This window comes from Protopterus annectens, chromosome 2.part2 (genome assembly GCF_019279795.1).
Source record: "Protopterus annectens isolate FY-2018-M chromosome 2.part2, PAN1.0, whole genome shotgun sequence".
NCBI lineage: Eukaryota > Metazoa > Chordata > Ceratodontiformes > Protopteridae > Protopterus > Protopterus annectens.
The window spans coordinates 1,016,900,031-1,016,924,920 of record NC_056730.1 but is presented as its reverse complement, the minus strand read 5'-3'; the positions used below and the strand labels follow the sequence as shown (position 1 = coordinate 1,016,924,920).

The 24,890-nt window shown below is 38.5% G+C and overlaps 1 protein-coding gene across 2 annotated transcripts in view; it reads left to right on the top strand.

Moving 5' to 3' along the window:
* Positions 1–1,157: 1,157 nt before the first annotated feature.
* Positions 1,158–24,890, top strand: part of LOC122795868 (hippocampus abundant transcript 1 protein-like) — a gene marked incomplete in the record, with an annotated part of 997,490 nt that continues 973,757 nt past the window's right edge. The window contains 1 exon segment of one of the 2 annotated variants that reach the window (XM_044064280.1): positions 1,158–1,560. In XM_044064280.1, coding sequence (XP_043920215.1) covers positions 1,471–1,560 — 90 coding nt within the window. 2 annotated transcript variants of the gene reach the window in all.

Sequence of the window (24,890 nt, the reverse complement as noted above, 5' to 3'; positions counted from 1 at the left end):
TATGTGTATTATGTTTTTTGGTTTGGAATAGTAAATGTTCGCAAGCTTGTGTTTCCATCCTCTATTCCTTCTGGACTCTTGAAGGCAGAAAGGGTCCTGGCTGTGGGTCTGAAAGGCAGTCCCTGTAGTCTAAGGTGATTGGTCTGGTCCATCACACCCATAAAATGGCAGAGGAAGAGCTCTGAGCTTTGATAGATAGACGGCCAGAGATAGGGTAGCATAACACTAGTACTACCCATATGTCACCAAGGCAGTGTGTTCTATAAACTGCGATTGTTACAGATAAGTAAGACTTAATTCAACTGTATGTAGGTTCCCATAAGCCATGAACAGCAGTCGGGCGGAGTCATATCATAACCATACAGCATTTTGCCTCCAAACGGTAGAGCAAATGGACCTAATATGGAATCTACCAAGCTCACAACAAGGTTAAACATCGTTTCATAAGGCTAATTCAGTGCTAAGTGTTATAGACATTCATTAAAACAATTTTTAACACACTAATGCGTTACTATTTCAGTGTGTTACTTGGACTTTTTAATACTCAAAAATGAGATTATCATAGTGAAATACAGTTGAGCGGTAACTTAAATCCTGTTTGGGAGGTAGCTTGCCTCCGAAACAGTTTCCAACAGGTAAAATACTTGTCGAAATAATACTGCAAGCTCAGTCTGGTGAAATGAGTTAGAAAGCATACATTGTAAAAAGAAAGAAAGAAAAAAATTATGCCGCCTGAAGCAGTAATGTTGAAGATGCAACACAAGAGCTGCTAAAATGTCTGTCGTCATTTTCTTCATATTACATATGGGTTTTTTTTTTTTCTGGCATCCAGCCAAGCGAGTAACCTACAGGCTTTAAACTATCTTCCCATTCAAAAGATTACTAGTAGTCATTTTGCACTAACTCCTCCCTTTACATTGATAGTTTTTTTAAGTAAATATTTCTCTCATACATTATAGTCAGCTAAGTACTTCTCAGGTACGTAAATTTGAAAGAAGACTATGTGCACACTGTTCTTTTTTATGATATATAAGGGTTTTAAAAGAACACCTCAGGTATTTGTAACTACAGTGCTAAACATTTTACAGCTAGCTATATAGTGTTGAATTTACCACAGCTCCAAATTACACCCAAATGAGCTATGGTGTGTTTCCCATCTGTGTGGCGTACATCCGGCGGTGTGTCAGAAACTGTGATGGTGGCCTCAACGACAGGAAGTGTAGTTTAGGTGTGTTTCTCTGTACCAGTCAGGGAGTGGGAGGGAATGAGCTGTCTGGTATACCGGTAGGAAAGCAACGTACCTATGGCAAAGATGGCTATGTTGGCTGCTGGAAGAGTAGTTGGTCTCTGAAGCCTCGAAAGCAAAAAGAACATTTTCCATCTTCTGAGTTACTTGTTTGGAAACGGCAAAGGGCGGCGGCAGTTACTTGATATGGATACGGTAGAAAAACAACGGGATATGAGGGCAACATGAGCCAAGAAAAAAAGAAAAAGAAGAAAAAAACTATTAACAATCGCATCATGCTAATCAAAAAGATCGTATTGAAGGATGGCAACGCGGTGGGTAAAAGGAGCACACGTCTGTTTGTGTTTTACAGGTGTTTCTGTAGGTGTAGACGTTGCAAAGAAAGTTTGGGGATTATTTTATATATCTTGGTAACTATGCTTCATTTGGGGATATTATAATAAAGATCACGGTGATTGTGAAAATGAGGACCTGTCTAACTTTGCTATTTTTTCGCCATAGACAGTGCGACTCCCGTGGGATGATTGTATTACTTTGGTGTGCGTCGGGGGTGGGTATGGCATAGAACACCCAGGGCAGATTTTCTACAATCCTTTAAAATAGGGGAATCAACTCAAGCCGCTGGTAGTTGAGTCCTAATATTTGTATTCTCCAAGATCGTGTATGTGACTTTCAACTTGCTACGGATTCACTTTTGCAGTGTGTTATATGCTCTCTTGTCTGTCCAGTAACTGGGATTTATTTTCCCTTAAATCTGTTTTCTGTGTAATGTTGTATATCTAACAAGCCTAAGTAGAGAGGTATTTGCCGTGAAGCGGCGGTGTTTGGCACACTGTCATTTAGTATATTTTCCGTATGGTTGTAAGCTAAGTTGAATACTCTGTTGTTAGTGTTACTTATTGTCGGAATGGCTGAATAGCTAGCACTGCTTTGAAGAATTAAGAATAGGGCCTGCTTTGTAGGTCACTGTTTACAGCAACAACGACACTGGCATTTCATAATCTGCAGATGTTTTCCATATTACTTTGTGTATGCTTCCAGAAGTTATATAATTACTGTGAGAATGACAGCATGCATTTGACACTGGTGACACTGTCACCGTGACAGAGAGGGTGGATTTGGTAGGTATGAGGGTCATCTAAGGTATGGTGTTGGCAGACATAGGACTATGAAGATGGCAGAGGCATCTTGGCAGGTGATGGCATTCATTATGCACTGCTCCTGGAAATAACTAAGCTCTTTCAGTGTCCGTAGCTAACCTATACAGTCCTTGTCTGGATAGAAGATGATCAGAATCGCTTACAGAGTGAGACATCTCGAAGGTTGTTTGCCTCATTGTAGAATTGTATGCCAGACTGGCTAGGGACTTTGAATTTTAAAGGGTTGGCATTGGAGCTAAATGTAATTCACTTGATAAGGGCTTGTTACTTGCAGTCAGTGTTATGGAGTTGGAGAGGTAAATACAAAATGGCAGTAGTTTCTTTCTGGCAGTGATGTGGAATACCAATTACATTTTAATTAAATTTTAAATGCAAAAAAGTACCATAAAACTCTGGCAAACAAAAGTATCAAGTGATTCAGTCCCCCTGGCAGTACTAAGGATAACAAGGAACATGCAAAAGGTTCATATATGACACCATTATTTAATTTCATTGCTTTGTTTAAAATTAACTTAAAAACTTTTTGCAATAGGTGGAGCATAGATACTTCAGTGCTAGAAATTTCAACCTGTATTTTGTTGTCTTGTACTTTGTGTTTCGTAGATTACCTCAATTTTGTGGGTAAGTATGGAATTTGCTGCATGGTTGCCATTCAGATAATCAACAAAGTTGTCAATGTACTTTTCTGGTCAGGCTTTTCGTATGGGTGTAGAAGTCTGTTTGTCAACTTATGCCATTGGAAGTAATCGTGTTTAGAGTTTTATTTTCACAAATTCAATGAGGTCCCAGTTTCTTCTTAATTGGCTTCTAGTTGCCACTCTTATTGCTAAGAAGCCTTGCACTGTGGAAAGCTGTTTATGGCTTCCAATAAAAATTTCCTAATACTAGAAGGTCTTAAAGTATGATTGGACAGGTGATCCAGGCGAACGGGTAGAAAAAATATGCATTAATGTTTTTTCCTTTGTCAGAGTAAGTCTGTGTGCAACTAACATTTGGTTTTCCACTGGAAAAAAAAATTTGCCTGCCTCTAGAGCTCAATAGACGTGTGCCATATACTGAGTAGTGACAATCCTCATGGTTATTTTAACACTTGAGTGTTTTATTTTTGTTAGTTTTATTCACTATGTAGAAATTTGTTGGCCAAAAGTTAATCTTTCTGTGACTATTTTTATGAGTTTAATAAGATGCAAAAGGTTCGTAGAGCAAAACAATGGAGGGTTACCAATGAGTCCAAAGTACTCTCCAGCAGATACAGCAAACAGCTCAATAATCCCAAAGACTCCTGTGCGATAAAAAACGAGTTTATTTAAAAAATTGGTGAGCGCTTTCACTAAAATAGCTTCATCAGACCAGGTTACAATTCAATAAGTGAAACGAACAGTTTAAATAGTAGAAATGGCGCCAAAATTAACTCCAGTTAAAGAAATATTCCTTAAAAACACAACATTGATGCAAAATATATATATGCATAAAAATATATATCTCTATCAACATCTAAGGCAACAAAACAGAAGACATGTTAATTACTAGTCTTAATCCTCCTAGATTTTAACAGGGGGCGTAATGGAACCTTGCCATTGATGCCAGGTGGCATATCCGCCCTAAATTTAATAATCCAGTTAATTTCTCGGATCTCAGTATAATTCTCAATGTCACCCCTTCTAAGTGTCCTAGAAATCTGCTCTAAAATCCTAAATTTAAACTCATGTTCGGGGCCACAATCCTTGACGTGTTTAGCAAGTGCATTGTAGAGATGTTCCTTCCTAATATGGTAGGCATGCTCACGCATCCTGTCTCTCAGCACACGGTTCGTTTTGCCTACATAGTAGGCCGGGCATGCTGTGCAGGTTGCCAAATAAATTACGTCCTTGGACATGCAGTTACCTTTAACCTTGATGGTATAACTACCTGTTCCTAATGAATATGTGAAAACTGGATCACATAAAATGAAGGAGCAGAAACTGCATCGATTGCAAGGTGTCATATATGGTCCATCTGTGTTTAAACTGCTGCTATCTATCCTAGGATAACATAGCAATTGCTTTATGTTCTTTTTATTTCGGTAGATAAACCTAGGGCTGTCCCCTGTGAGTTTCCTAATAGTGGGGTCGACTGACAAAACATGCCAGTGTCTTGTACATACATCTTTAATTATCCCAACATCCTTAGTATAGGAAATAGGAAAAATTACCCCCTCCCCATACACAGAACAGTCTCTTGATGGATGTGAAAGGCTGTTATCTGTATAAAACCTAGAGGCTCCTTCAGAGTAATAGGGCATGGCCCTACTCCCCCTAAGGGTGGAGATGGACTCCATCCCTTTGTTAACATCTGAATCACTGTAGCCACGTTCTCTAAACCTCTTTTCTAAATCCTCCAAACATGGTGCAAACTCAAAATCATTCGGTGTGTACCTAGATAATCGCATAGACTGCCCACGGACTATATTGCGATATACATAGCCCGGGTGCATGCTAGTGCGGTGTAGGAGGGTATTCCTATGACTGGATTTACGAAATAGACCGGTGTTGACTATACCACCTGGTAACTTTTCTACATAAATATCCAGAAAAGGAATCCTACTATTGGACCATTCCATAGTGAATCTAAGGAACCACAAAGAGTTGTTAATCTGTTCAAAAAATTCATTCAATAAAGTAGGGGTGCCCCTCCAAACCAAAAAAAGGTCGTCAACGAAACGCCTGTAAAAGGGTACAAATGATTTAAATAACTCATTCTGGAAAAGGTATTGATATTCCCATTCAGCCATAACTAGGTTGGCGTAGCTATTGGCACAAGATGTGCCCATAGCTACGCCATCCTTTTGCAGAAACAAACGGTCCTGAAAAGTGAAAAGATTAGATTCTAGCACTATACCCAACAATGATAATATAAGTGCTACGTTAACATTGGGACTAGGGTCCGTTCTCATTAAATAAGATCTAATCATTGCCAGTCCCTCAGTGTTGGGTATCACCGTCAAGGTTAAAGGTAACTGCATGTCCAAGGACGTAATTTATTTGGCTACCTGCACAGCATGCCCGGCCTACTATGTAGGCAAAACGAACCGTGTGCTGAGAGACAGGATGCGTGAGCATGCCTACCATATTAGGAAGGAACATCTCTACAATGCACTTGCTAAACACGTCAAGGATTGTGGCCCCGAACATGAGTTTAAATTTAGGATTTTAGAGCAGATTTCCAGGACACTTAGAAGGGGTGACATTGAGAATTATACTGAGATCCGAGAAATTAACTGGATCATTAAATTTAGGGCGGATATGCCACCTGGCATCAATGGCAAGGTTCCATTACGCCCCCTGTTAAAATCTAGGAGGATTAAGACTAGTAATTAACATGTCTTCTGTTTTGTTGCCTTAGATGTTGATAGAGATATATATTTTTATGCATATATATATTTTGCATCAATGTTGTGTTTTTAAGGAATATTTCTTTAACTGGAGTTAATTTTGGCGCCATTTCTACTATTTAAACTGTTCGTTTCACTTATTGAATTGTAACCTGGTCTGATGAAGCTATTTTAGTGAAAGCGCTCACCAATTTTTTAAATAAACTCGTTTTTTATCGCACAGGAGTCTTTGGGATTATTGAGCTGTTTGCTGTATCTGCTGGAGAGTACTTTGGACTCATTGGTAACCCTCCATTGTTTTGCTCTACGAACCTTTTGCATCTTATTTAACTGGTTTTTGTGGTTCATAGTAGAGCATTTACTCCGCTTGGTATATTTTTATTTGATTATTTTTATGAGTTTGGTTTGGGCAATCTGTTAGTAATGGTATGACAACAAGTACTCTCCTCTTATTTTGTTTCACATAGTGTGGGTGACATTTTAGCCACAAAATAAATTAGTTATTTTCAAATGCCTTTGACAGAATTAGAATTTTAGGTGACAACACAGTGGGCATACATTGGTGTGATAGGTACAATGTTTACAATATGTGCACTTCAAGCTACTTAAAATAAATAGTAAGGTGTTCATTTACACATTCAACTATTGTGAACATATTTGAATAATTTTTGTATCTGTCAGATGTATTGCCTAAGTAAAACAGACTGTTAGTTGATGTCCAGATACAAGAACAGGAAATTTAGAATAGTGTTTACAAAAATATTTTGAGGAGTGCACAGTGGCATTTTACAGTATTACATGTTTTGTTTAAAAAAACATGAAATGCAAAGACTCTCCTTTTAGGTTTGATATTTGTCTGCTGGAGAAGCAGGGAGCTGAAGTTATACTGGAATATTTTGCAGTGTCTTTGTTACACTGAATTAGTTAGTAATACACAAACTGTTTATTTATATATATATATATATATATATATATATATATATATATATATATATATATATATATACCTTTAAATTAATTTTTCTAGTGTTAAAAGAGGCAGTGGACTCAAGATACTTGTCCCCCCACCCCAGTAGTAAATCCTACTTTGTTTGCCAGTAATTAAGGAGCCTGAATCCTCACCACTGACACTGGAGAGGGATGTTCACTTGGAATGCAAATAGATACACTCAGTATTTCCAGATGTAGACTTCTCTACATCAAGCACAATTTCCCTTAGGAACACACAGGGCACAAACCCAGCCTGGGTGCCCCCCCCCCCGTCCCCAAGAAAGCTCCCCACTGCCACTGTGAAATCAGTGCTTTGTGTCCCTGCCTGAAGTAGCTGACGCACACACTCTTTGAGATTTAATTTTCACACGCACTTGCATCTAGGAAAGGATGACACAGAGTACCCACTCTACCAACTTTGCCCAGACTGTAAGGTAGATTCACTGCCACCTGTCAGTTCCTATAAGACTCTTAAAAAGGTATCCAGTTATGCTGAGTGAAGTTAATGTCATTAGAAATGGTAATGTTGACCAGACAGCAAGGCTTTCAGGAGTGGCCAGAGTTATCACCAAATATGTGCAAGTACTCTCAAAGCTTAAATGTTTTCTAAAAAGGACCATCCACAATGAAAAGTTAAATGCATTTAATAATAAATAAGAAAATATTAAATATCTAGTTACGGTAAACACAACCCCAGAGTTTGTCATAGGAAATATTAAAAATAACACAGATGGAAGTTTCACACTGTGTTATAGAAAAACCGTGTTCAGCTAATCTCACTATCTATTCCCAACTGACTAAAAGAATACTGTTCCCTAGGTAAGTTACTTACTGAATAGAGCAAGGCAAGATAATGTGGGTGAGTGGTCCTTGTTGTCATATTCAAGACAGAATAGAGAATGCTGAGAACAAACTGCTACTTGTTGTGCCTTTTGGCTTTTCCCGGTTAGGGGTCGTCACAGCGGAACTCCGGTCTGCTAATGATTGGCAGTAGATTTTTTACGTGCCGAGTTGCCAGCCCTGACGCACAACCTTCAACGAAGGTACGCCCATTCACGCATCGTCTCCACAAAGAAGACGCTCTAGCTGAGAATCTAACAGGACAACGTCTTACTGTGGGGTGACAATGCTACCGCAGCACCACCACCGCAGTCAAAACTGCTACTAATATCTAAATATTATTTCTGGCTTACAGAATGACATCACACCCACCTGGCAGTCTGACTCTGTTTCCCATGCTATCACCAACACTAGAAGCTGACAGAATTTTAACCATACACGGAGACAGAGCTTTGCTCAGATCTCCTGAAAGTCATAAAACCATTCCAGTTTTCCTACAGGAGCTACAACCTATTCTGTAGCCTAGATGTTGCCTCTCTGGCTCCATTCGAAACTGTGGGATAACATCTTTATGGCTTAACCCATAAAGTAGTTTAATTTCAGATGTATTTTAACATTTACTGCAGCTGGATTGTGATTAACCTCAACTCTGTCAGTATTCTGTGTTGAAACATATGCATTTAATTCGGTTGCAATAATGCATATACATTTCTTTTCTTTACAGCAGGACACACTGTTGATGCATTTTAACACAAGCAACTTTACAGATATGTTTTTTAAACACAAGCATCTGTACAAATCAGTTTGATATTCAAAATGACATATAATTCTTTACAAAATTCCAGTTAACTTTGCTTTCATATGTTACAGCCAGTATTTTAGCTAAAGCTTTTTATGTTTTTATTGTAAAGTATTGCCTTATTATTTAAATTTAAGGATGCTTGTAAACATATGCTGTCCATAATTATTTGCCATATTCTATTATTTGCCATATTCTAACATGCCTTTCAACCTGCAAACAGTGAGAGCAAGTACACTCGTCCAAAAATCTGGATACCTAACAAAATAATACCCAACTTTTCCACTCCTCAGAAACGCAAATTAAAAAAAGTGTGTGTGACCTAAATTATGTGAAAATTTAAGCCAGTTATCAATGACATTTGTAAAATTTGTAGACTTTAATGATGGATATTCTAAAAATCTACTTTGCAAAGTCACTTATTTTTGTTTATGAAGATGGGATGTGTAAGATGGGGTCCTCATTTCTTTAGATTATTGGTGCCATTAGTATTTTGGTCATGTAGTGTGGTTTTCTGTGTATTAAAAGTCAAGAATCTTGTGTGATAGGAGAGTGATTGAAAAAAATTATGTGAAGAGGTAAATCAAACCTGAAAATTAGAACATACATTCAAAATGGGTACAGTTGAGAGGTCTGTGTAACTAAACAGCTTAAAACAGGATTTCGTCCTCCAGGTTCCTTGTGACATATTTGCTGAATTTGTATTAATCCTGCATACCTATCGACCAGATAGACTTGGTCTGCTTGTTAGCTTAATCTAGGACAAAATCCAAACCTGATAGTGAAAAAGGTACATTATAACACACTGCCATGGCATTCTAATGAGGAATTCCCCCAAAAAACTGTCCCAAAACAGATAATCCTCACATTTAGTTTTAAAGAAGCATGTGGTGACCATACTGAAAAATGACTTATGTTTTTCATGCAGTGAGTGGAGTCCGTAAGTATTGTACTAGATAAATAACACTAATTTGGTTCAGCATATTCTGTCACTTCATTGTCATTAATAAGTGAAGGATGTTGACTTAACTTCACCATTTAGTTACTGGCGGTTGTGTGTGCAGGGAGTGAACAGGAGTGGTAATTTTTAGCATCTGAAAGAGGTAAACAATATAGTCCATTCTGAATTCCATTTTTGTAATTTGTTGCGAGTAGGTGGAAAAGGCCTTTTATGTTAGAAATGGTAGCACTCCTTTAATTCACTTACGAACACTTGTATTTGGCAATATAAGGACAGATTTTGTTGCTAGCATTATTTAAACCACGGCAAGCAAAATATGTTCTTGTTTTTAATGCTGTACAGTTCATTCTAAATGCCTTATTTGTGATTTATTATGTGAAAATGAAAACATTTGTAAGTGGAACTTTAAATTTTGGCACAATTTGTTCGACCATTTAAAGACAGAATTTCTTGCTGCAATAAATACTTGAATTGTATGTCTGCTGGGGATGGGGGGGGGAACATTCCAAACAGTGACAACCCTTTCAGCAACCCTGTTAATCTTCTTTTAAACTGTTTTTTATGTACCATTTGCCAGGTATTATTTAGAATCTCAAGTTCAGTGAATTCCATATTTTAGGTTTAGACATTCAGAAATGAAGGAGCCGTGAAGAACTTTCATGTTTAAACCAGGAGGTTCATAAAAGATTTGATTTTTATGTATCCAATTGTTTTTGATTTCTTGTACCACAAGACTGGCACTGAATTGAGAGATATGGAAACAATACAACACCATGACCCCATGTAGAAAATGGGAGGGGGTGGGCTGATGATTATTTTGGGTTTCTTATGCCAGGAATGGACCCCGTTCCTATGTCAGGGTACTGTTAGAGTTCATGAAATTAGTACTGTTTTTGTATTTCATGTTAGCCAAGACTGCTCATCCCAGCACCTGTAGTGTGCCCAGTATTACCTTCTGCAGTTCATATGGGTTCCATGTGTTGGTCGTATATTTAAGTGTGACTGTATATTTCTTTTTATTAGTATTGTTTCTTCTACTACTATTGGAACTAAGTATCTTTCTTCCACATTGGTCTTGTTTCTGCTTGCAAGTCTTGGTGTTTTATGATAGTGTTTGTACGTAAGACAGTGTTTGTACGTAAGACACTGTAATCACTGTATGTAGCAATTTCGATAATCGGTGCTGCTTTTTATTTATTATTATGAACTACTGTATCTGGTTTTCTTGCATCTGTTTTTGGACTGTTGGTAATTGGTGATCCTGTGAGTTATCAAATTCATAGTTTTATATATAATGTTTTGTGGTTCATGTTTCCAGTGCTTCTCAGCAGCTTTTATTTTGTAATGTTTGTACACCCCCAGTGCAACAGTCTTGCCACATTATTGTGTTTTACACTCATGATGGAGGATTTGTACAGTGTATCATGCCCATCAAGGAGATGTGTACTGAGCACCTACATTTTTCCTTATGCTTTGTAAACCTGTGTGTACATAGACCATTATCTTGGGCAGCCATTATTAGCCTTTCATCTTTTGGTTTAATTTCACCTCTGTTTAGCCATTCCTGCTTCATGTCTTAATTAATGTGAGATTCTTCAAGATCTCTATTTCCATAGTTTTTATCTTTTTTCTTTCCTGCTTACTTTGTCCTTGTTTAAAATTCTTTCTTTTGTTTTTTGGTTTGCACTTTCTGTTGCTTTCTGATTTGAGTCTACTTCTGGTATGATTTCCATCCCTGCTTTGCTCTAACTTGCTGCTGTTAAACTAAGCTGTTTTAGATTTCTTCACTTTATGCTTTAGTTTAGAACTTCACTATGTTTAGATCTGATAATGTATGCAGTCACATGATTGCAGATCTGCACATAGTCATTTTCGAGGAGACCCACACCTCCTCCTGAGTGCTAGAAGTATAGTTTTGGTATGCACTTGTTTTTATATTTTTATTGTTTTCCTGTCTAACTGGTTCAGTGCTTTTTGTGGCCAGTCAGTCGCACCAAAGCTGCAAGTTCTTACAGGAACAGTGAATTGATTTGTAGCTTGGACTTTATCCTTGGATGTCACAACAGTTCTCAATATTGGCTTTAGTCTTCTGTAGTATTTCTTACTGAGATGTAGTTTTAGTTGTTCATATCTTATTGTTGGTCCTTCATTTTTCTCTTGTATTTATACATTTCCACGTGATAAAGTCCCTTTATAGTGTATTCCTGTTCAGGTTGATATTTTCTTTGTGTTAGTTTTCTTTGTATGAATGTTGCTTTTGCACATTTATCAAGACCAAATGTCATTCTTATGAGAAGGTTTTATCTGTTAGTTGTGCTTTCTGATCCTCTTTTTTATCTGTTAGTTGTGCTTTCTGATCCTCGTGTGATGAACTATACAATTTTTTAAATAACTCACCAAAAGTAGCTAAGACTGGTTGGTTTCTAGGGGTTAAACTATAACTATAGTCTAACCTATTAAGTAAACTGCTTAATGGGTTAAGGCAAAGACAGCATCAGCTGTGACAAATAATTCTCCTGGATTACCCCCCTTTGAATTTGTATACCTTGGGTAATAATTTGCCTTTTGTTATGGCTTAGCTTCATAGTGGTTTTCCACTGTGGTCTAATTGATCAGTGTAGATGTATCTTGTATATCTGTAAGTATTCCATTATCCACATATGGAATGCTGTCAAATGCTATTTTGTAATTTTATCCATCCCATACATTTCTTTGTTTAGCAACAAATGATCCTTTGTTCCAGATGACATTTTTGTTACCCTTTTCTTCTGTTGTCATGATGAGTTATTTTCTAAATGATTATAAACTCTGTCAGCATCAATTCCAATATATAGTTTATACATTATCAGAAGGCAAGTTATTGGTCTATAGTTTTTAGAAGAGCTTGCAGGCTCAGTCTAAAAGAGGAGTGTTGTTTTTCTGGTTGTTAACCAGGTTTGTCTGTTTGGGGTGTGCATATTAAATAGTTCTTCATGTAAAAATGTTAATATTTTTAGCCAGAAGTTGGGTACTGTCTGTGGGCCTGGGGTTTTACAGAGCTTTTCGTAATTTTGTTTCATTTTCTTTGGCCATTAACTTTATCCCATTTTGTACATTTGAACCTCTTACTGTTTCTTTGTCATGGTCCAGGATCTTCATAGACATTTCTTTTTTGGTAGTCTTTCTATTCCTTTTGCTTTATTTCCCAGTTCTCTAAAACATTTTCTGGATCATCAATGAAATACTTATTTTGTAATTTTATGCATATCATAAGTTTTCTGCCTGTGTTGATGTCTTTAGTTTATTATTCGCAATAGCGTGCAATGGATCCTGGTCTGCCCTAAAACTGTGCATGCTGCTTTTATCACATCTGTCTTTCTAAGCAATTCTGTTCATCTATTCCTCTTCTGTACTCACAGTGGCATTCTGTCTTGACTGCTTTATAGTTTTCTCTGTTTGATACTTCCATGGTGGCATTTGATTTTCTTCGCTTTTTTCTTTTCCCTGATTGCCCTGTATTTTTGAGGTAATTAATTTAACTGCACAATACATCTTATTTACTTTTGTTACATCACATGAATTTCGATTAATCGTCTTGATTACTGTGTTCATTTACATTTTGGGTCTGATTAACTTTTTGCATTTTCTTTCTTTCATTGATCTTAACATGTCTATCCATCTCTATATTAAATCAAGCAACTCTTCCCGTAAATCTTTTTCTTCTAAACTGAGGGCACATTTTTTATTCTCCGTTTCTTGCGAGCATTCTGCAGAAAGTTCCAGAACACCTTCCCGTGACATAATCTCTTTAGATGCATCCTGCTGATTCATATGGGAACTCAATGGCCTATCACTCCTCAACATCGATTGCGTCAGAGTTGCCGCCATTTCCTGCTTCTTCCCTTATTTATTTATTGCATTTGATTACCGGGATAGTCCACTGGGCCTGAAGAACTAATTTTCAGTGGAGGCCCAGGGAGAAAAGCTCCACAGTTATTACTTACAGACAAAAAGTTGAACAATACAGGATTTATAAGACATATTAACATATAACAACTCTATGATTGTATACAATGAATTGAGAAATAATGAAATTACATTGGTGACACGAGTGGGAAGGCATACACTTAAGGAGTGACACTTAGAATAAAGGAATTAACTAATGAGAAAAGTAGATGGTGGAGGAAGGAGTTGGTGTAGAGGTGACGGATAGTGAGAAGGGGGGGTGAGGTTTTAGGATTGTTAGTGGGGGTGCAGGTACATATCCAATGAGAGGTGCAGTGTAATTTAAGGGAGTTTTTAAAGGTATAGGGTTTAGACATAGCTCTGACTGAAGGGGGAAGATCATTCCATAATTTAGAGACAGTAAAGGAGTACAGCATTTGACCAACAGAGAGCTTAGGTTTCTTGGCATTAAATAGCATTTTGTTTTCAAACCTGATGTGGTGGTTTGGATGGTACATGGTCAGTATACTAGTGAGGGATGGGGCAGGCTTCTGGGAAGTAGATACGTTTGTGGGGAATAGCAAGTTGTAGGTATGTTAGATGATGGGGGAGTTCGAGCCAACCTAGTTCCTGCAGTGTGGTGCAGTGGTGGGTAGAGAATTTGGTGTTTGTAGCAAATTTGGCAGTTGTATTGTAACATAAGTTGAGTTTAGTTTTCAGAGAGGACTGTATATTGGTAAGGATGGGGTGCCATATAAAAGAGTTGGAAGCAGGAATGCTGAATTTTTTGATGTTATGGATATGAAGGTCAAATGTGAGGTTGTCGTCAATGATGACACCAAGCAGTTTAGTGTTGGAAATGATTTCAGTGATAGTATTATTTTGGGACTGAACAGAGAGATCAGATCTATTTACTGGGCAGCATTTTGTTGGAGTAAAGATTAAGGGTTTAGTTTTATTGGGGTTAAGGGCAAGGTGGTTCTGGGACATCCAGGATTCAGTTAAAGTGAAAGTGTCTTGGGTAAGTTGTAATAGGGAAGTGGATTTAGAAGAGCAAATAATAGTGGAATCATTAGCATATTGTATTAGAGTAGAATTGGAAAGAGTAGTATGGAAGTCGTTGATAAGTATACTGAAAAGAGGGGGGCCTGGTGTAGACGCCTGGGGTATACCTGTATTGGTATTTAAGAAAGGGGAGAAGCAGTGTTGCCAGATAGTAGACTGTTGCCTGTTAGTGAGATAGTCAGAAAACCATTGGAGAGTGGGGGGAGAAATGGTCAGTTTGGATAGTTTGGTTAGCAGGAGGGGGTGGGAGACACTATCAAATGCTTTTGAAAGATCAAGAGAGTGCGGATACTATGGAACCAGAGTCTCAGGCTCTGTTAACTGTGTCTAGGAAGGAGATAACAGCGGTATTGGTGCTCTGGCCAGGCCTAAAGCCATGCTGAGTGGAGGAGAGCAGTTGGTGTGTAACCGGGGGATTAAGGAGCTGACTTTGAATGCACTTTTCAAGTATTTTTGAGATGGGGGAAGTATAGCAATAGGTCTGAAATTATAAATGTCAGAGTTATTGCCACCTTTATGAAGTGGAAGAACATATGCTTTTTTTCCAGATATCTGGTAAGCATGATTGCTGGATGGGTCTATTGATGAGGATGATGATGGGATATGCTATGGAGGAAGTTATTTGTAAGAATTCAATTTGTAAGAATTCAACGGGTAGGTTATCAGGAGCATTGGTGCAAGGTTTTAGATTAAGAAGTTTTTTATGGTTGAGGTAGGTATAGGCGAGAGTGAGAAAGTGAGAATTGAAGTAGGAGTGTCTAATATATTACTGTTTGGTAGATTTGTTTTGATGGAAGGGAAGGTGGTAGTAAGTTTATTGATGGTTTCTATGAAATAGGAGTTAAAAAAAAGTGAGGCTAACTCAGAGGGTGTTATTTCAGGGTTAGGGATGGATTATGGTGTGTTCCAGAGTGGAATAGGGAGTTGATTGCTCCCCAAAATTTTCTGGGGTTATGATTATGTTGGTTTTGGAGTGCCTGGAAGTGTTGTTTTTGGTAACTAACCATTTGGCCTGATTGTGAAGTTGTTTATATAGTGTGAGGTTGGAATCTGTCTCGTTTTTTTAGCCAGGTTTTCCAGGCTTTATCTCTAGAGGACATAATTTATTTTGTGGTCTTGGTAAGCCATTTAGCATGATTAGTCTGACTCTTTGTCGTTGAGGGGCTAGAGTATTAAGGATCCTAAGAAATGTGGAGTTGAAGAATTCTACTCCTTCATTAAGAGGGAGAGATTTTAAGGGATTCCAGTTAGGTGTTGTACAATGTATCACTGAGTACTATAGGGGAGGAAATGGGATAGATCTCTAATGTACCTGTATTGGCGTATGTTTGGAAAAGTAGTGGGCCTACGTATTGTGAATGCTGATGAGTGGTCACGTATACTATCTGGGAGTATACCGGAGGTGGAGATGTTTTAAGGGTCTGAGACCATGATGCAGTCTAGATCTTGTGCCTTTTGCTATGTTGTTTGTCAAGTATTGTGATATCTGAGATGAGCTGAGTATAGGTATAAAGGTTGATGCTTAAGGAGGAGTTACTGTTGGAGATGTCTAACCAGTTAATATTGACATCACATAGGATGATTGTTTCATTCTTTATGTTGTTGGTAGTCCAGGCAAGGATCTCCTCAAGGACTGGAATATTATTGCCTGGGGGAATGCATATAACAATGATGCGTAGTTTTTTTTTTTTTTAATTTTTATTGGTTGTTTAGTTTTAAGAAGGAAATAAGTAACTCTGCAGTGGAGAAGGTAGGAGTAGTCTTAGAATAAGGAATCACTGTGAAGGTGCTTGGATATAATAGGGCAATGCCCCCGCCTTTTTTGTGATGTCTATCTGTTCTTAGACAGGAATAGTGTGTGGCAGAAATTCTGTGTCCTTTTTATATATGGTTTTAGCCAGGTTTCGGAGATGGCTTTAAAGACTGGTTTGTATTGACTTAGCCATCCATGTAGTTGGGGAGTTTTATTTCTTATATTTTGGATGGTGATGGTAGTAAAATAGAGGGATATTTTTGAGTTTTGGGGCAAGTTGAGAAGAGCCAGGGTTAGGATGTATATCAGAACTCTGAAGTAGATTAGGATGGGAACGACAGGAGTTTGGATAGTCATTTTATTAGGATCTCAGAATGGTACTGAATTGGGCTAGGAGCAGTATTTTATGTAGAGAGGATTATTAGTTTTGATTCAAAAATTGGATCATTAGCATACAGACTAAACCAAGGGCGGCCGTGGTGGTGCAGCAGTTAGCGTTGCTGCCTCACAGTAAGAGGTTATCCGGTTCGATCCTCAGCTGGGGTGCCTTCTGTGCGGAGTCTGCATGTCCTCCCTGTGGTCGCGTGGGTTTCCTCCCACATCCCAAAGACATGCTGTAGGTGGATTGGACACTCTAAATTGGCCCTAGGTGTGCGTGCATGTGTGTGCCTTCTGTGGAAGGTTGGGCGCCGGGTTGGCAACTCAACACTGTAAAACTCCACTGCCAACCATGAGTGGACAGGTGATCCACTGTGGCAACCCCTAACCGAGAAAAGCCGAAAGAAGAAGCAGCATACAGACTGGACCAGATTGTTGAATAGTTGGAGAGGGTGCCATAATATGGGGATGTTGCTGATGTGGGTTTAAGAGATATGCAAGCTGGGTGAGGAGAAGAGAGGTGAAGGAGAGAGAAGTAAATAGTAAAAATAAGGAGAGCAAGTTTGTAAATGAGGGACATATTGTGAGGAGTAGAGTATAATAGTCAAGTATCTTGTGTAAGGGTAGTAAATTAGTAGAGCTGGTGAGACAGAAAAGGGAAGGTATGAGTATGGAGGTTAAAGTTAAACTCAGGAACCTCACATGGCCTTCCTGAAAACACTAGAGGGGATAAATGTATCACCAAACACCATCATACTAGGTGACTTCAATTACCCTAATATAGACTGGGAACACTACTCAAGCCCAAACACCCTAGCCCAAAAGTTCCTGGAATTCATAAACTCAAATGCCATGGAACAACTAGTCACCATCCCCACAAGAGGAGAAAACATACTTGATCTCATCATCACGAACATGGGAGCACAATGTTCAACACAGGAAGTATACCCCTCACTGGTGAGATCGGATCACAAACTAATCTCGCTGGAGGTCCTCATCCCACCCCCACCTGAAATAAAAAAGACCACAGTAAAGAACTTCTCAAAAGCCGACTTCACACTTCTAAAGACTAGTGTGGTCTCCTTTAAGGCCCCGAGCGTGGAAAACAGTACTCAAGCCGCTGAATCACTTACAAATGCCTTCTACCAGCACCTGCAGGACTGCATGGATAAGGCAATCCCAAGCAAAACAAAGACTCTTTGTACCAAAGGCAAGCGTCCAGTCTGGTGGACCCCAGCCATAAACAAACTCTATAACAAAAGGAGGAAGCTACTACAAGATAGAGCAAAATCCTTAAAAGGTAAGACACCCTTGATCACTATAAGTAAAAACTAAGAGCTCTCATAAAATCATCCAAAGCAAATTTTGAGAGAAAAATAGCTAAAGACTCAAAAGACAATCATAAGGCCTTCTTTAGCTATGTTAGAAACCTGGGTGGAAACTCCCAGATATGCTCAGAACTAGTTCAAAATGATGTGAAGATTACTGATCCTACAGACATTGCCAACATACTGGCTGACAGGTTCAGTGCAAACTTCTCCCAAAAGGAGAGATATCTATACCAAGCGATTGCAGCCCCCAAACATCTCCAACGCCCAAGTTAGAACTGCTCTCTCCAAAGCAATTAAAACAGCATCGATGGCACCTGATGGTGTCCCCAGCTGTGTGCTCCACGAACTCAACAAGGAATTAAACCCACAGCTAGGACAGCTGTTTAATCATAGTCTTACCTCTGGATATGTACCCAGGGAGTGGCACACTGCAACTGTGGTCCCACTTCACAAAGGCGGTGCCTCCACCGACCCTGGAAATTACCGCCCATTAACTTGACAAGCCTTATCTGCAAAGCCATGGAGAGGATCATAATGGACCTCATAAATAAAGACATAGGGAATTTGCAGACTTTGGATCCATCCCAGTTTGGCTTTGTCAAAGGCAGATCATGCCTTCTAAACTTGGTTGACTTTTTGAAACAGTCACCAAAGCCATTGATGAGGAAAGGCAGTCCATACAGCCTACCTCGATCTGGCGAAGGCCTTCAATACAATACCCCACTCGGGTATCATTGAAAAACTCATCAGCTTAAATGTTAACCCATACATCACAAGATGGGTTGCAAACTGGCTGAGTGACAGAACCCACAGGGTCAGAGTTGCTGGCGCCATGTCAGACTCAAAGCCTGTCACAAGTGGTGTACCACAGGGCTCAGTCCTGGGCCCACTCTTGTTTGGCATCTACTTTTCCAGTACAAGCAAACACAGGAGAGTTATGGCTGACAAAGTTTGCAGATGACTGCAAACTGGGCGCCATAGTAGAAAACACATCTGACACAGATATCCTTCAGAAGGGTCTCACAGAAACGGATAACTGGTGCCAGAGCCATGGCCTAAAGTTAAATGCCAAAAAATGCATAGTCATACCCTTCGGGAAAAACAAGGTTACCCCTAGCTACCAAATAGGTGGCAATCCACTGAGCACAGAAGAAGTTATCAGGGACCTAGGTTGATAGGTGTCTGTCATTTGACACCCATGTAGCTAAAGTAGTTAGGAAGACCTTCTACATTGCCCACCTTATCATGAAGGGATTCTCATCTAGATCAAGGGAGGTCATAGTCTCCCTATACTCATCACTCATCAAACCAATGATTGAGTACAATGCCCCATTCGGAATGTATCTGACCCGACACTTGCAGCAGCTGGAGAGGCCACAAAAGTTCCTCACCAAAAGGATAAAGGGTCTCAAACATCTGTCCTATGCTGCCCGACTGAAAGAACTCCAGCTCTATTCAGTCGCTTACCGCTTGCTCAGAGGTGACCTTTGCCTAACATACAAGGCCATGTCAAACCCAGATTTGATGAATATGCTTCACCTCAAAAATCTAGATCCGTCAGAGCCACAAGGGCGGAGACTTAAACCTCGACACGGCTATTAATAGGACGTGCTGGAGGGATAGATTCATCACCCAAAGACTCCCTATGCTGTGGAATAAAATCCCGGTATATGTGAGGCAGAGCACCTCGCTGGCCTTGTTCAAGAGAAATCTTGACCAATGGATGGGAGATCGCAGATATACCCCAGGGATTACCTCAGTGTCACTGCTCGACAGAGGCACAGCAAAATAATGGGTATAGTTCCCCATACTAAAGGGGTGGCGTAAGCCACAAAACTATGGGCTAGGCTTGTAAATGCCCTCGGGCAGATAGCCTAGTATGAACCTATGAACCTAAGTAATCTGGTAAGAGTGAGATACTTGGGAATACAGTTTGGTAGAGAAGGTTGAATATAGTTTGAGGAGACATGGGTGTAAGAGATGGGGTTAAAGGTACCAGTAGTTTAGCAAGACGGAGGTGATAGTTAAATTGGGAAGGTGAAACAAGTGTTGGTCTGGAAGACGATTGGATGTGTATGTGTGGTGTTTGGGGGTGTGTGGTTGGAAGGAGATTGGAGAGAGAGGTATGCATAAGTATAAATGTAATTGAAGTGGGGGTGGGTGGGAATGGGGGTAGGGGAGCAGAGTGAGCCCAAACGGAGTGGGGCTTACCCAGCCGAGAGAGGCTAGCTGCCTGCCAGAAACTATCCAGAACTATACAAGTTTTGTTCTGGTAAGGCTATTTGTAGGTTATAGGAGCAGGAGAAGCCGTTCTAATTTTGGGCATTTTGCTGTAGTTATTACTTCTTTAAAAACAAGAGCGAAAGAGAAAAGAAGTAAGAGCATGCTCCACTTCAAGCAAGGCTGATTTCAGCATGCTAGACTAGGAAAATAGTGTCTCTATTAGGTATACTTCTTAACTTTTCCCGTTTACTATAAATCTGGTTAGGTAAGGTATGAGTTCCTTTTATTAATGATTCACTACCAACTAGTGGCTACTTAGGGATGCAACTCTAATAAACCCGAAAAGAGAATAACAAAATAGACATGCTTGGGGATGGTCCAAGCGAGTGTACAAGCCAGATTAATCGCAGACAAACTGCATATATACAATGCCGGATAACTTGGATAAATTGTAGATGATCACCTACACTTAGAGGCTGGGATAGGCCATCTTATTTGGGTGAAGGGTGGGTGTCCCATACAATGTGGTCTGGAGGCACAGAGCAACAGCAGTGAGAGGGCAGCCCGTTTAGTTAAAGCTGGCTTTCTGAGCTGTAAAAGATGAGACAGCATATTATTAACAGGGCACAGAAACGGGAAAGGAGCTTATGCTACAGTAAGACAGTACAGGGTACAGTGTAGTTGTATGACAAAATAGTTGGATAGGCGAGCAGGAGAGGGGTGTTCAACTACTAGGGAAAAAAAACGGCTATTACAAGTAAGTGCATTCATAGAAAAGAAAGAAGGGAGGAATGGAAGAGCTCAAGTACAAGGCTTAATGGCAAATGCAGCCGTACACAATTAACACTGGCAATTGCAGCATTCCGTAAAATGCTATCACAGTGCTTAATCAGATAGTAGACAACAGTGCTCCCGAGGGAATGAATAGACAGTAATTTGCTCTATCTCAGCTGAAATCATGCAGGAAACAAACACCTCAGTTATTCATATATGCAGTACATTACCAGACATACAAGATAAGCTGCGGTTTTGCTAAGAGAGCACAAAGCTTGACTTTTGCACACACAAAATGGTTGAACAGCAAGGTATTAAGATGATATAACAGTGTAAAATGCACTACCGACACTTATTTCATCATCCTTTGCGATATTAAGATATAACCGTGTAAAATGCACTACAGGTGCTTGTTTCATCTTATTTCTGATCTATAAACATAGATTATGAGATATTATAACAGTGTAAGGTGCGCTAGAGATGCTTATTTCATCATATTTGAAGATATGAAGACAAGAAACTTAACTTGCTGGCCAGTACATAGCACGGGGACTGAGAGAGCATCTAGAATGGGGAGAAGTTATTTAAAAATGGCACCACTGCTGCAGTGATCTATTTATAGATTCCTGTTTGGTAAAGAGGGGGGAGGGAGCAGCACGTGGACTAGAGGAGGTGATTAGTTACACACTGTCTCTGGCAGGCTAGCGTCTCCCAGCTGGGCGGGACCCCATACTATCAGGAACTATACAAGTTTTGTTCTGGTTAGGCTATTTGTAGGTTATAGCATCAGGAGAAGCCATTCTAATTGTGGGCACTTTGCTGTAGTTATTACTTCTTTTCTCTTTTTTTGTTTTTTAAGAAATAAGAAGTCAGAGCACGCTCCAGTTTAAGCAAGGCTGATTTCAGCGTGCTAGACTAGGAAGATAGTGTCTTTCTTGGCTTTTCCCGTTTACTGTAAATCTGATTAGGTTAGGTAAGGTAGGAGTTCCTTTTATTAATGATACACTACCAGCTAGTGGCTACTTAGGGAAGCAACTCTAATAAACCCGAAAAGAGAACAACAAGAGCCTGGGGTAGGTTGTCTTATTTGGGTGAAGGGAGGGTGTCCAATACAATGCGGTCTGGAGGCACCGAGCAACAGTAGTGAGAGGGTAGCCCATTTAGTTAACACTGACTTTCCGAGTGGCCAATACACAATGCGGGGACTGAGAGGTCATCTAGGATGTGGAGAACTTATTTCTTCCTTGCTGTGCAACTCCATCAGAACTTTTGTACTGGTTTCCTACTGAAGACTGCAGAGTATCTTCATGTGGCAACTGATCAGATGCATTCTGTTCCATCTGTTTCTCCTTAATTTGGGAACTCATTGTTCTATCATTCTGTGTTACCAGAATTGGATTTCCAGACTAAATCCTTCACTTTGCAGGTAATCCATAATTTAAGTTTCTATTTCTTTAACTTCTTCATTATTTATCATCTTGCCTACTTTCTCCCTTTGTTTTCTTATCTTTTGTATTTTAAAATTTTCCATATCTTTTGTATTTTAAAATTTTCCATATCCAGTGTTTTAAATACGACATCATATTAAATATCTCTTTCTTTCCCATATCTGTATTTCTTCTTCAAATGTATCCCACTTAATCTCTTTCTCATTATTTTGGGGAGTTATTATTCGATCATGCTGTGCCTTAAAACCTATCTTAAACTTTCAACACAAAATCCTTCTTGTTGCAGGTTTTCCATAACATCATTTTCTATTTCTTTTAACTTGTAATTTTTCTGATCTACTTTTCCTCTTTGTGATCTTATTTTTGTACTGTGAACTTTTCCATATTTGGGTACTTTTGCTTGCATTTCTCTCTCCAAATGTCTTTGGAGCTGCTTTTTTGTATTGATTAGTTTTTTCTCCTTTGCATAAATACTGCACCATGCCAGATCTTTTTCTTTCTCATGTCCATGTATCTTTTTTAAATAGATGTCTAGGTTTTGTTCTTTATTTTTGCACTTCCTCAGCCACTTTTTTTTTCCAAACGGTGACGTGGTTTTTGGTCTATATGATATTTTTCATAAGCCTGTTGTATCAATTAACACAAATTTGCATTGGAAACTTTTGAAATTTTTTTGAGCACGTATTTTTCTTTCCTCTGATTTGTCATAATCTTTTTGAATATCTTCTTTCTGGAAATTATGGGGTCCTTGTATAACAGTAACAATACATAATTTCTTTCTTATCCTAAATAGGGCAAAAGAGAGCCCTAAAGATGACAAGGGACTATCAGTTTTTGTGGACTACTGCTTTCTTCTACAACAGGGCAGCCATCTTCCCCTTGAACCTGGTCCTAACCCCCCTTGCAGCAGTGTTTTCGTGCCTTGATTCTACAGTGCCATTTTTTTTCCACTCCTAACACCACTGCACCTACCAGGATTGGGTACTTTTTTTTGTCATGGGACTTATACCCAGCTGTCTTTTTAATTTTTAGCCTACGTCTGTCTGTGATAAATACAGTCTATATATCGGTGTCATCGCTGTGAGATTTTTGTAAATACTCCCCGAGACTTGTGGATGAATTGATTTCCATCAGTACTACTCTCCTTTGCTTGCTAATTTAATTGTATCTCCATTTGGGCCTAAACTGAGCTGCAAAAGGTACCTGGGGGTTATGTTCGATAAGAACCTTGACTGGTTATACGATTGGGGGGATGATGCAGTTGCGGATGACCTGCCAGGGTTACTTTGGAAACATTGATCAGGCTTATGCATTTAAATAATGGCTATAGTTTTGCTTTTATGTGAATACTTTGCTGGGTTTCGTACAAGGATAATAAGACTAACCCAGTTAAGTAGCTGCTGTAGCTGTACTTTTACGTGGATGTTATTTTAAAAATGACAGTATTGTGTACATAGGTGCCAGGACTTTATTGGTTGCACATCTATCACTATGCATCTTTATGGTTGAATATTGCTAAGCATTTCAGTAGGATAGTGTATGCGTGAATTCCTTAGATTTAATTTGGTTACCTGTAACATTTGCACTTTTGTTGCCTGTGAGGTGTTCTTTCATGAACTTTTGAAAGACTGTTGGTTAATCAGCTGGTATGCAGTGAGTTTACGGTTTTCATTTGTTATATATAGTATTTGCAAAATTAAACGAGTTGGCTTTGTGAAAAGTGATTAACTTTTTTAGGAGTGCATGCATTTTGTCTGGTAGTGATCCCATGCTTGAAAAGTGGTTTTGTAAATATTCATTGTATATGGGAGGTCTTTGCAGTTGTAGGATAGTCTTAAGTTGTATTGTGGTATTCTGCTGCCCTTTCTTTTTTTTTTTTTTTTTTTTGAAAGGCTGGCGCGGTAGCTTTGATTTAAAAGCTTGTGGGACAGAGTTTTTAGTAAAAAGTGTGTATGGATATGTGTGTGTGTGTGTATATATATATATATATATATATATATATATATATATATATATATATATATATATATATATATATATATATATATATATATATAATACGTATGTGTGTGTATGTATGTGTGTATATACATATATAGTATGTATAGGTGTATGTATGTGTGTGTATATATATATATATATATATATATATATATATATATATATATATATATATATATATATATATATATATATATATATATATATATATATATATATATATATATATATATATATATATATATATATATATATATATATAGTATGTATATGTGAGTGTGTATGTGTGCGTGTGTGTATGTATAATATATATATATATATATATATATATATATATATATATGTATGTATTATATATATATATATATATATTATACATATATATATATATATATATATATATATATATATATATATATAAAATATACATACACACACACACATACAGTGGCTATAAAAAGTGTGCACACCCCCTGCTAAAATGCCAGGTTTTTGTGATATAAAAAAATGAGACCACAATAAATCATTTCAAAAATGTTCCCACCTTTAATGTGATCTATAACCTGTGCAATTCAACTGAAAATCAAATTTGTTGGGGATAAAAAAAATAAATTCACTACTGGCGTA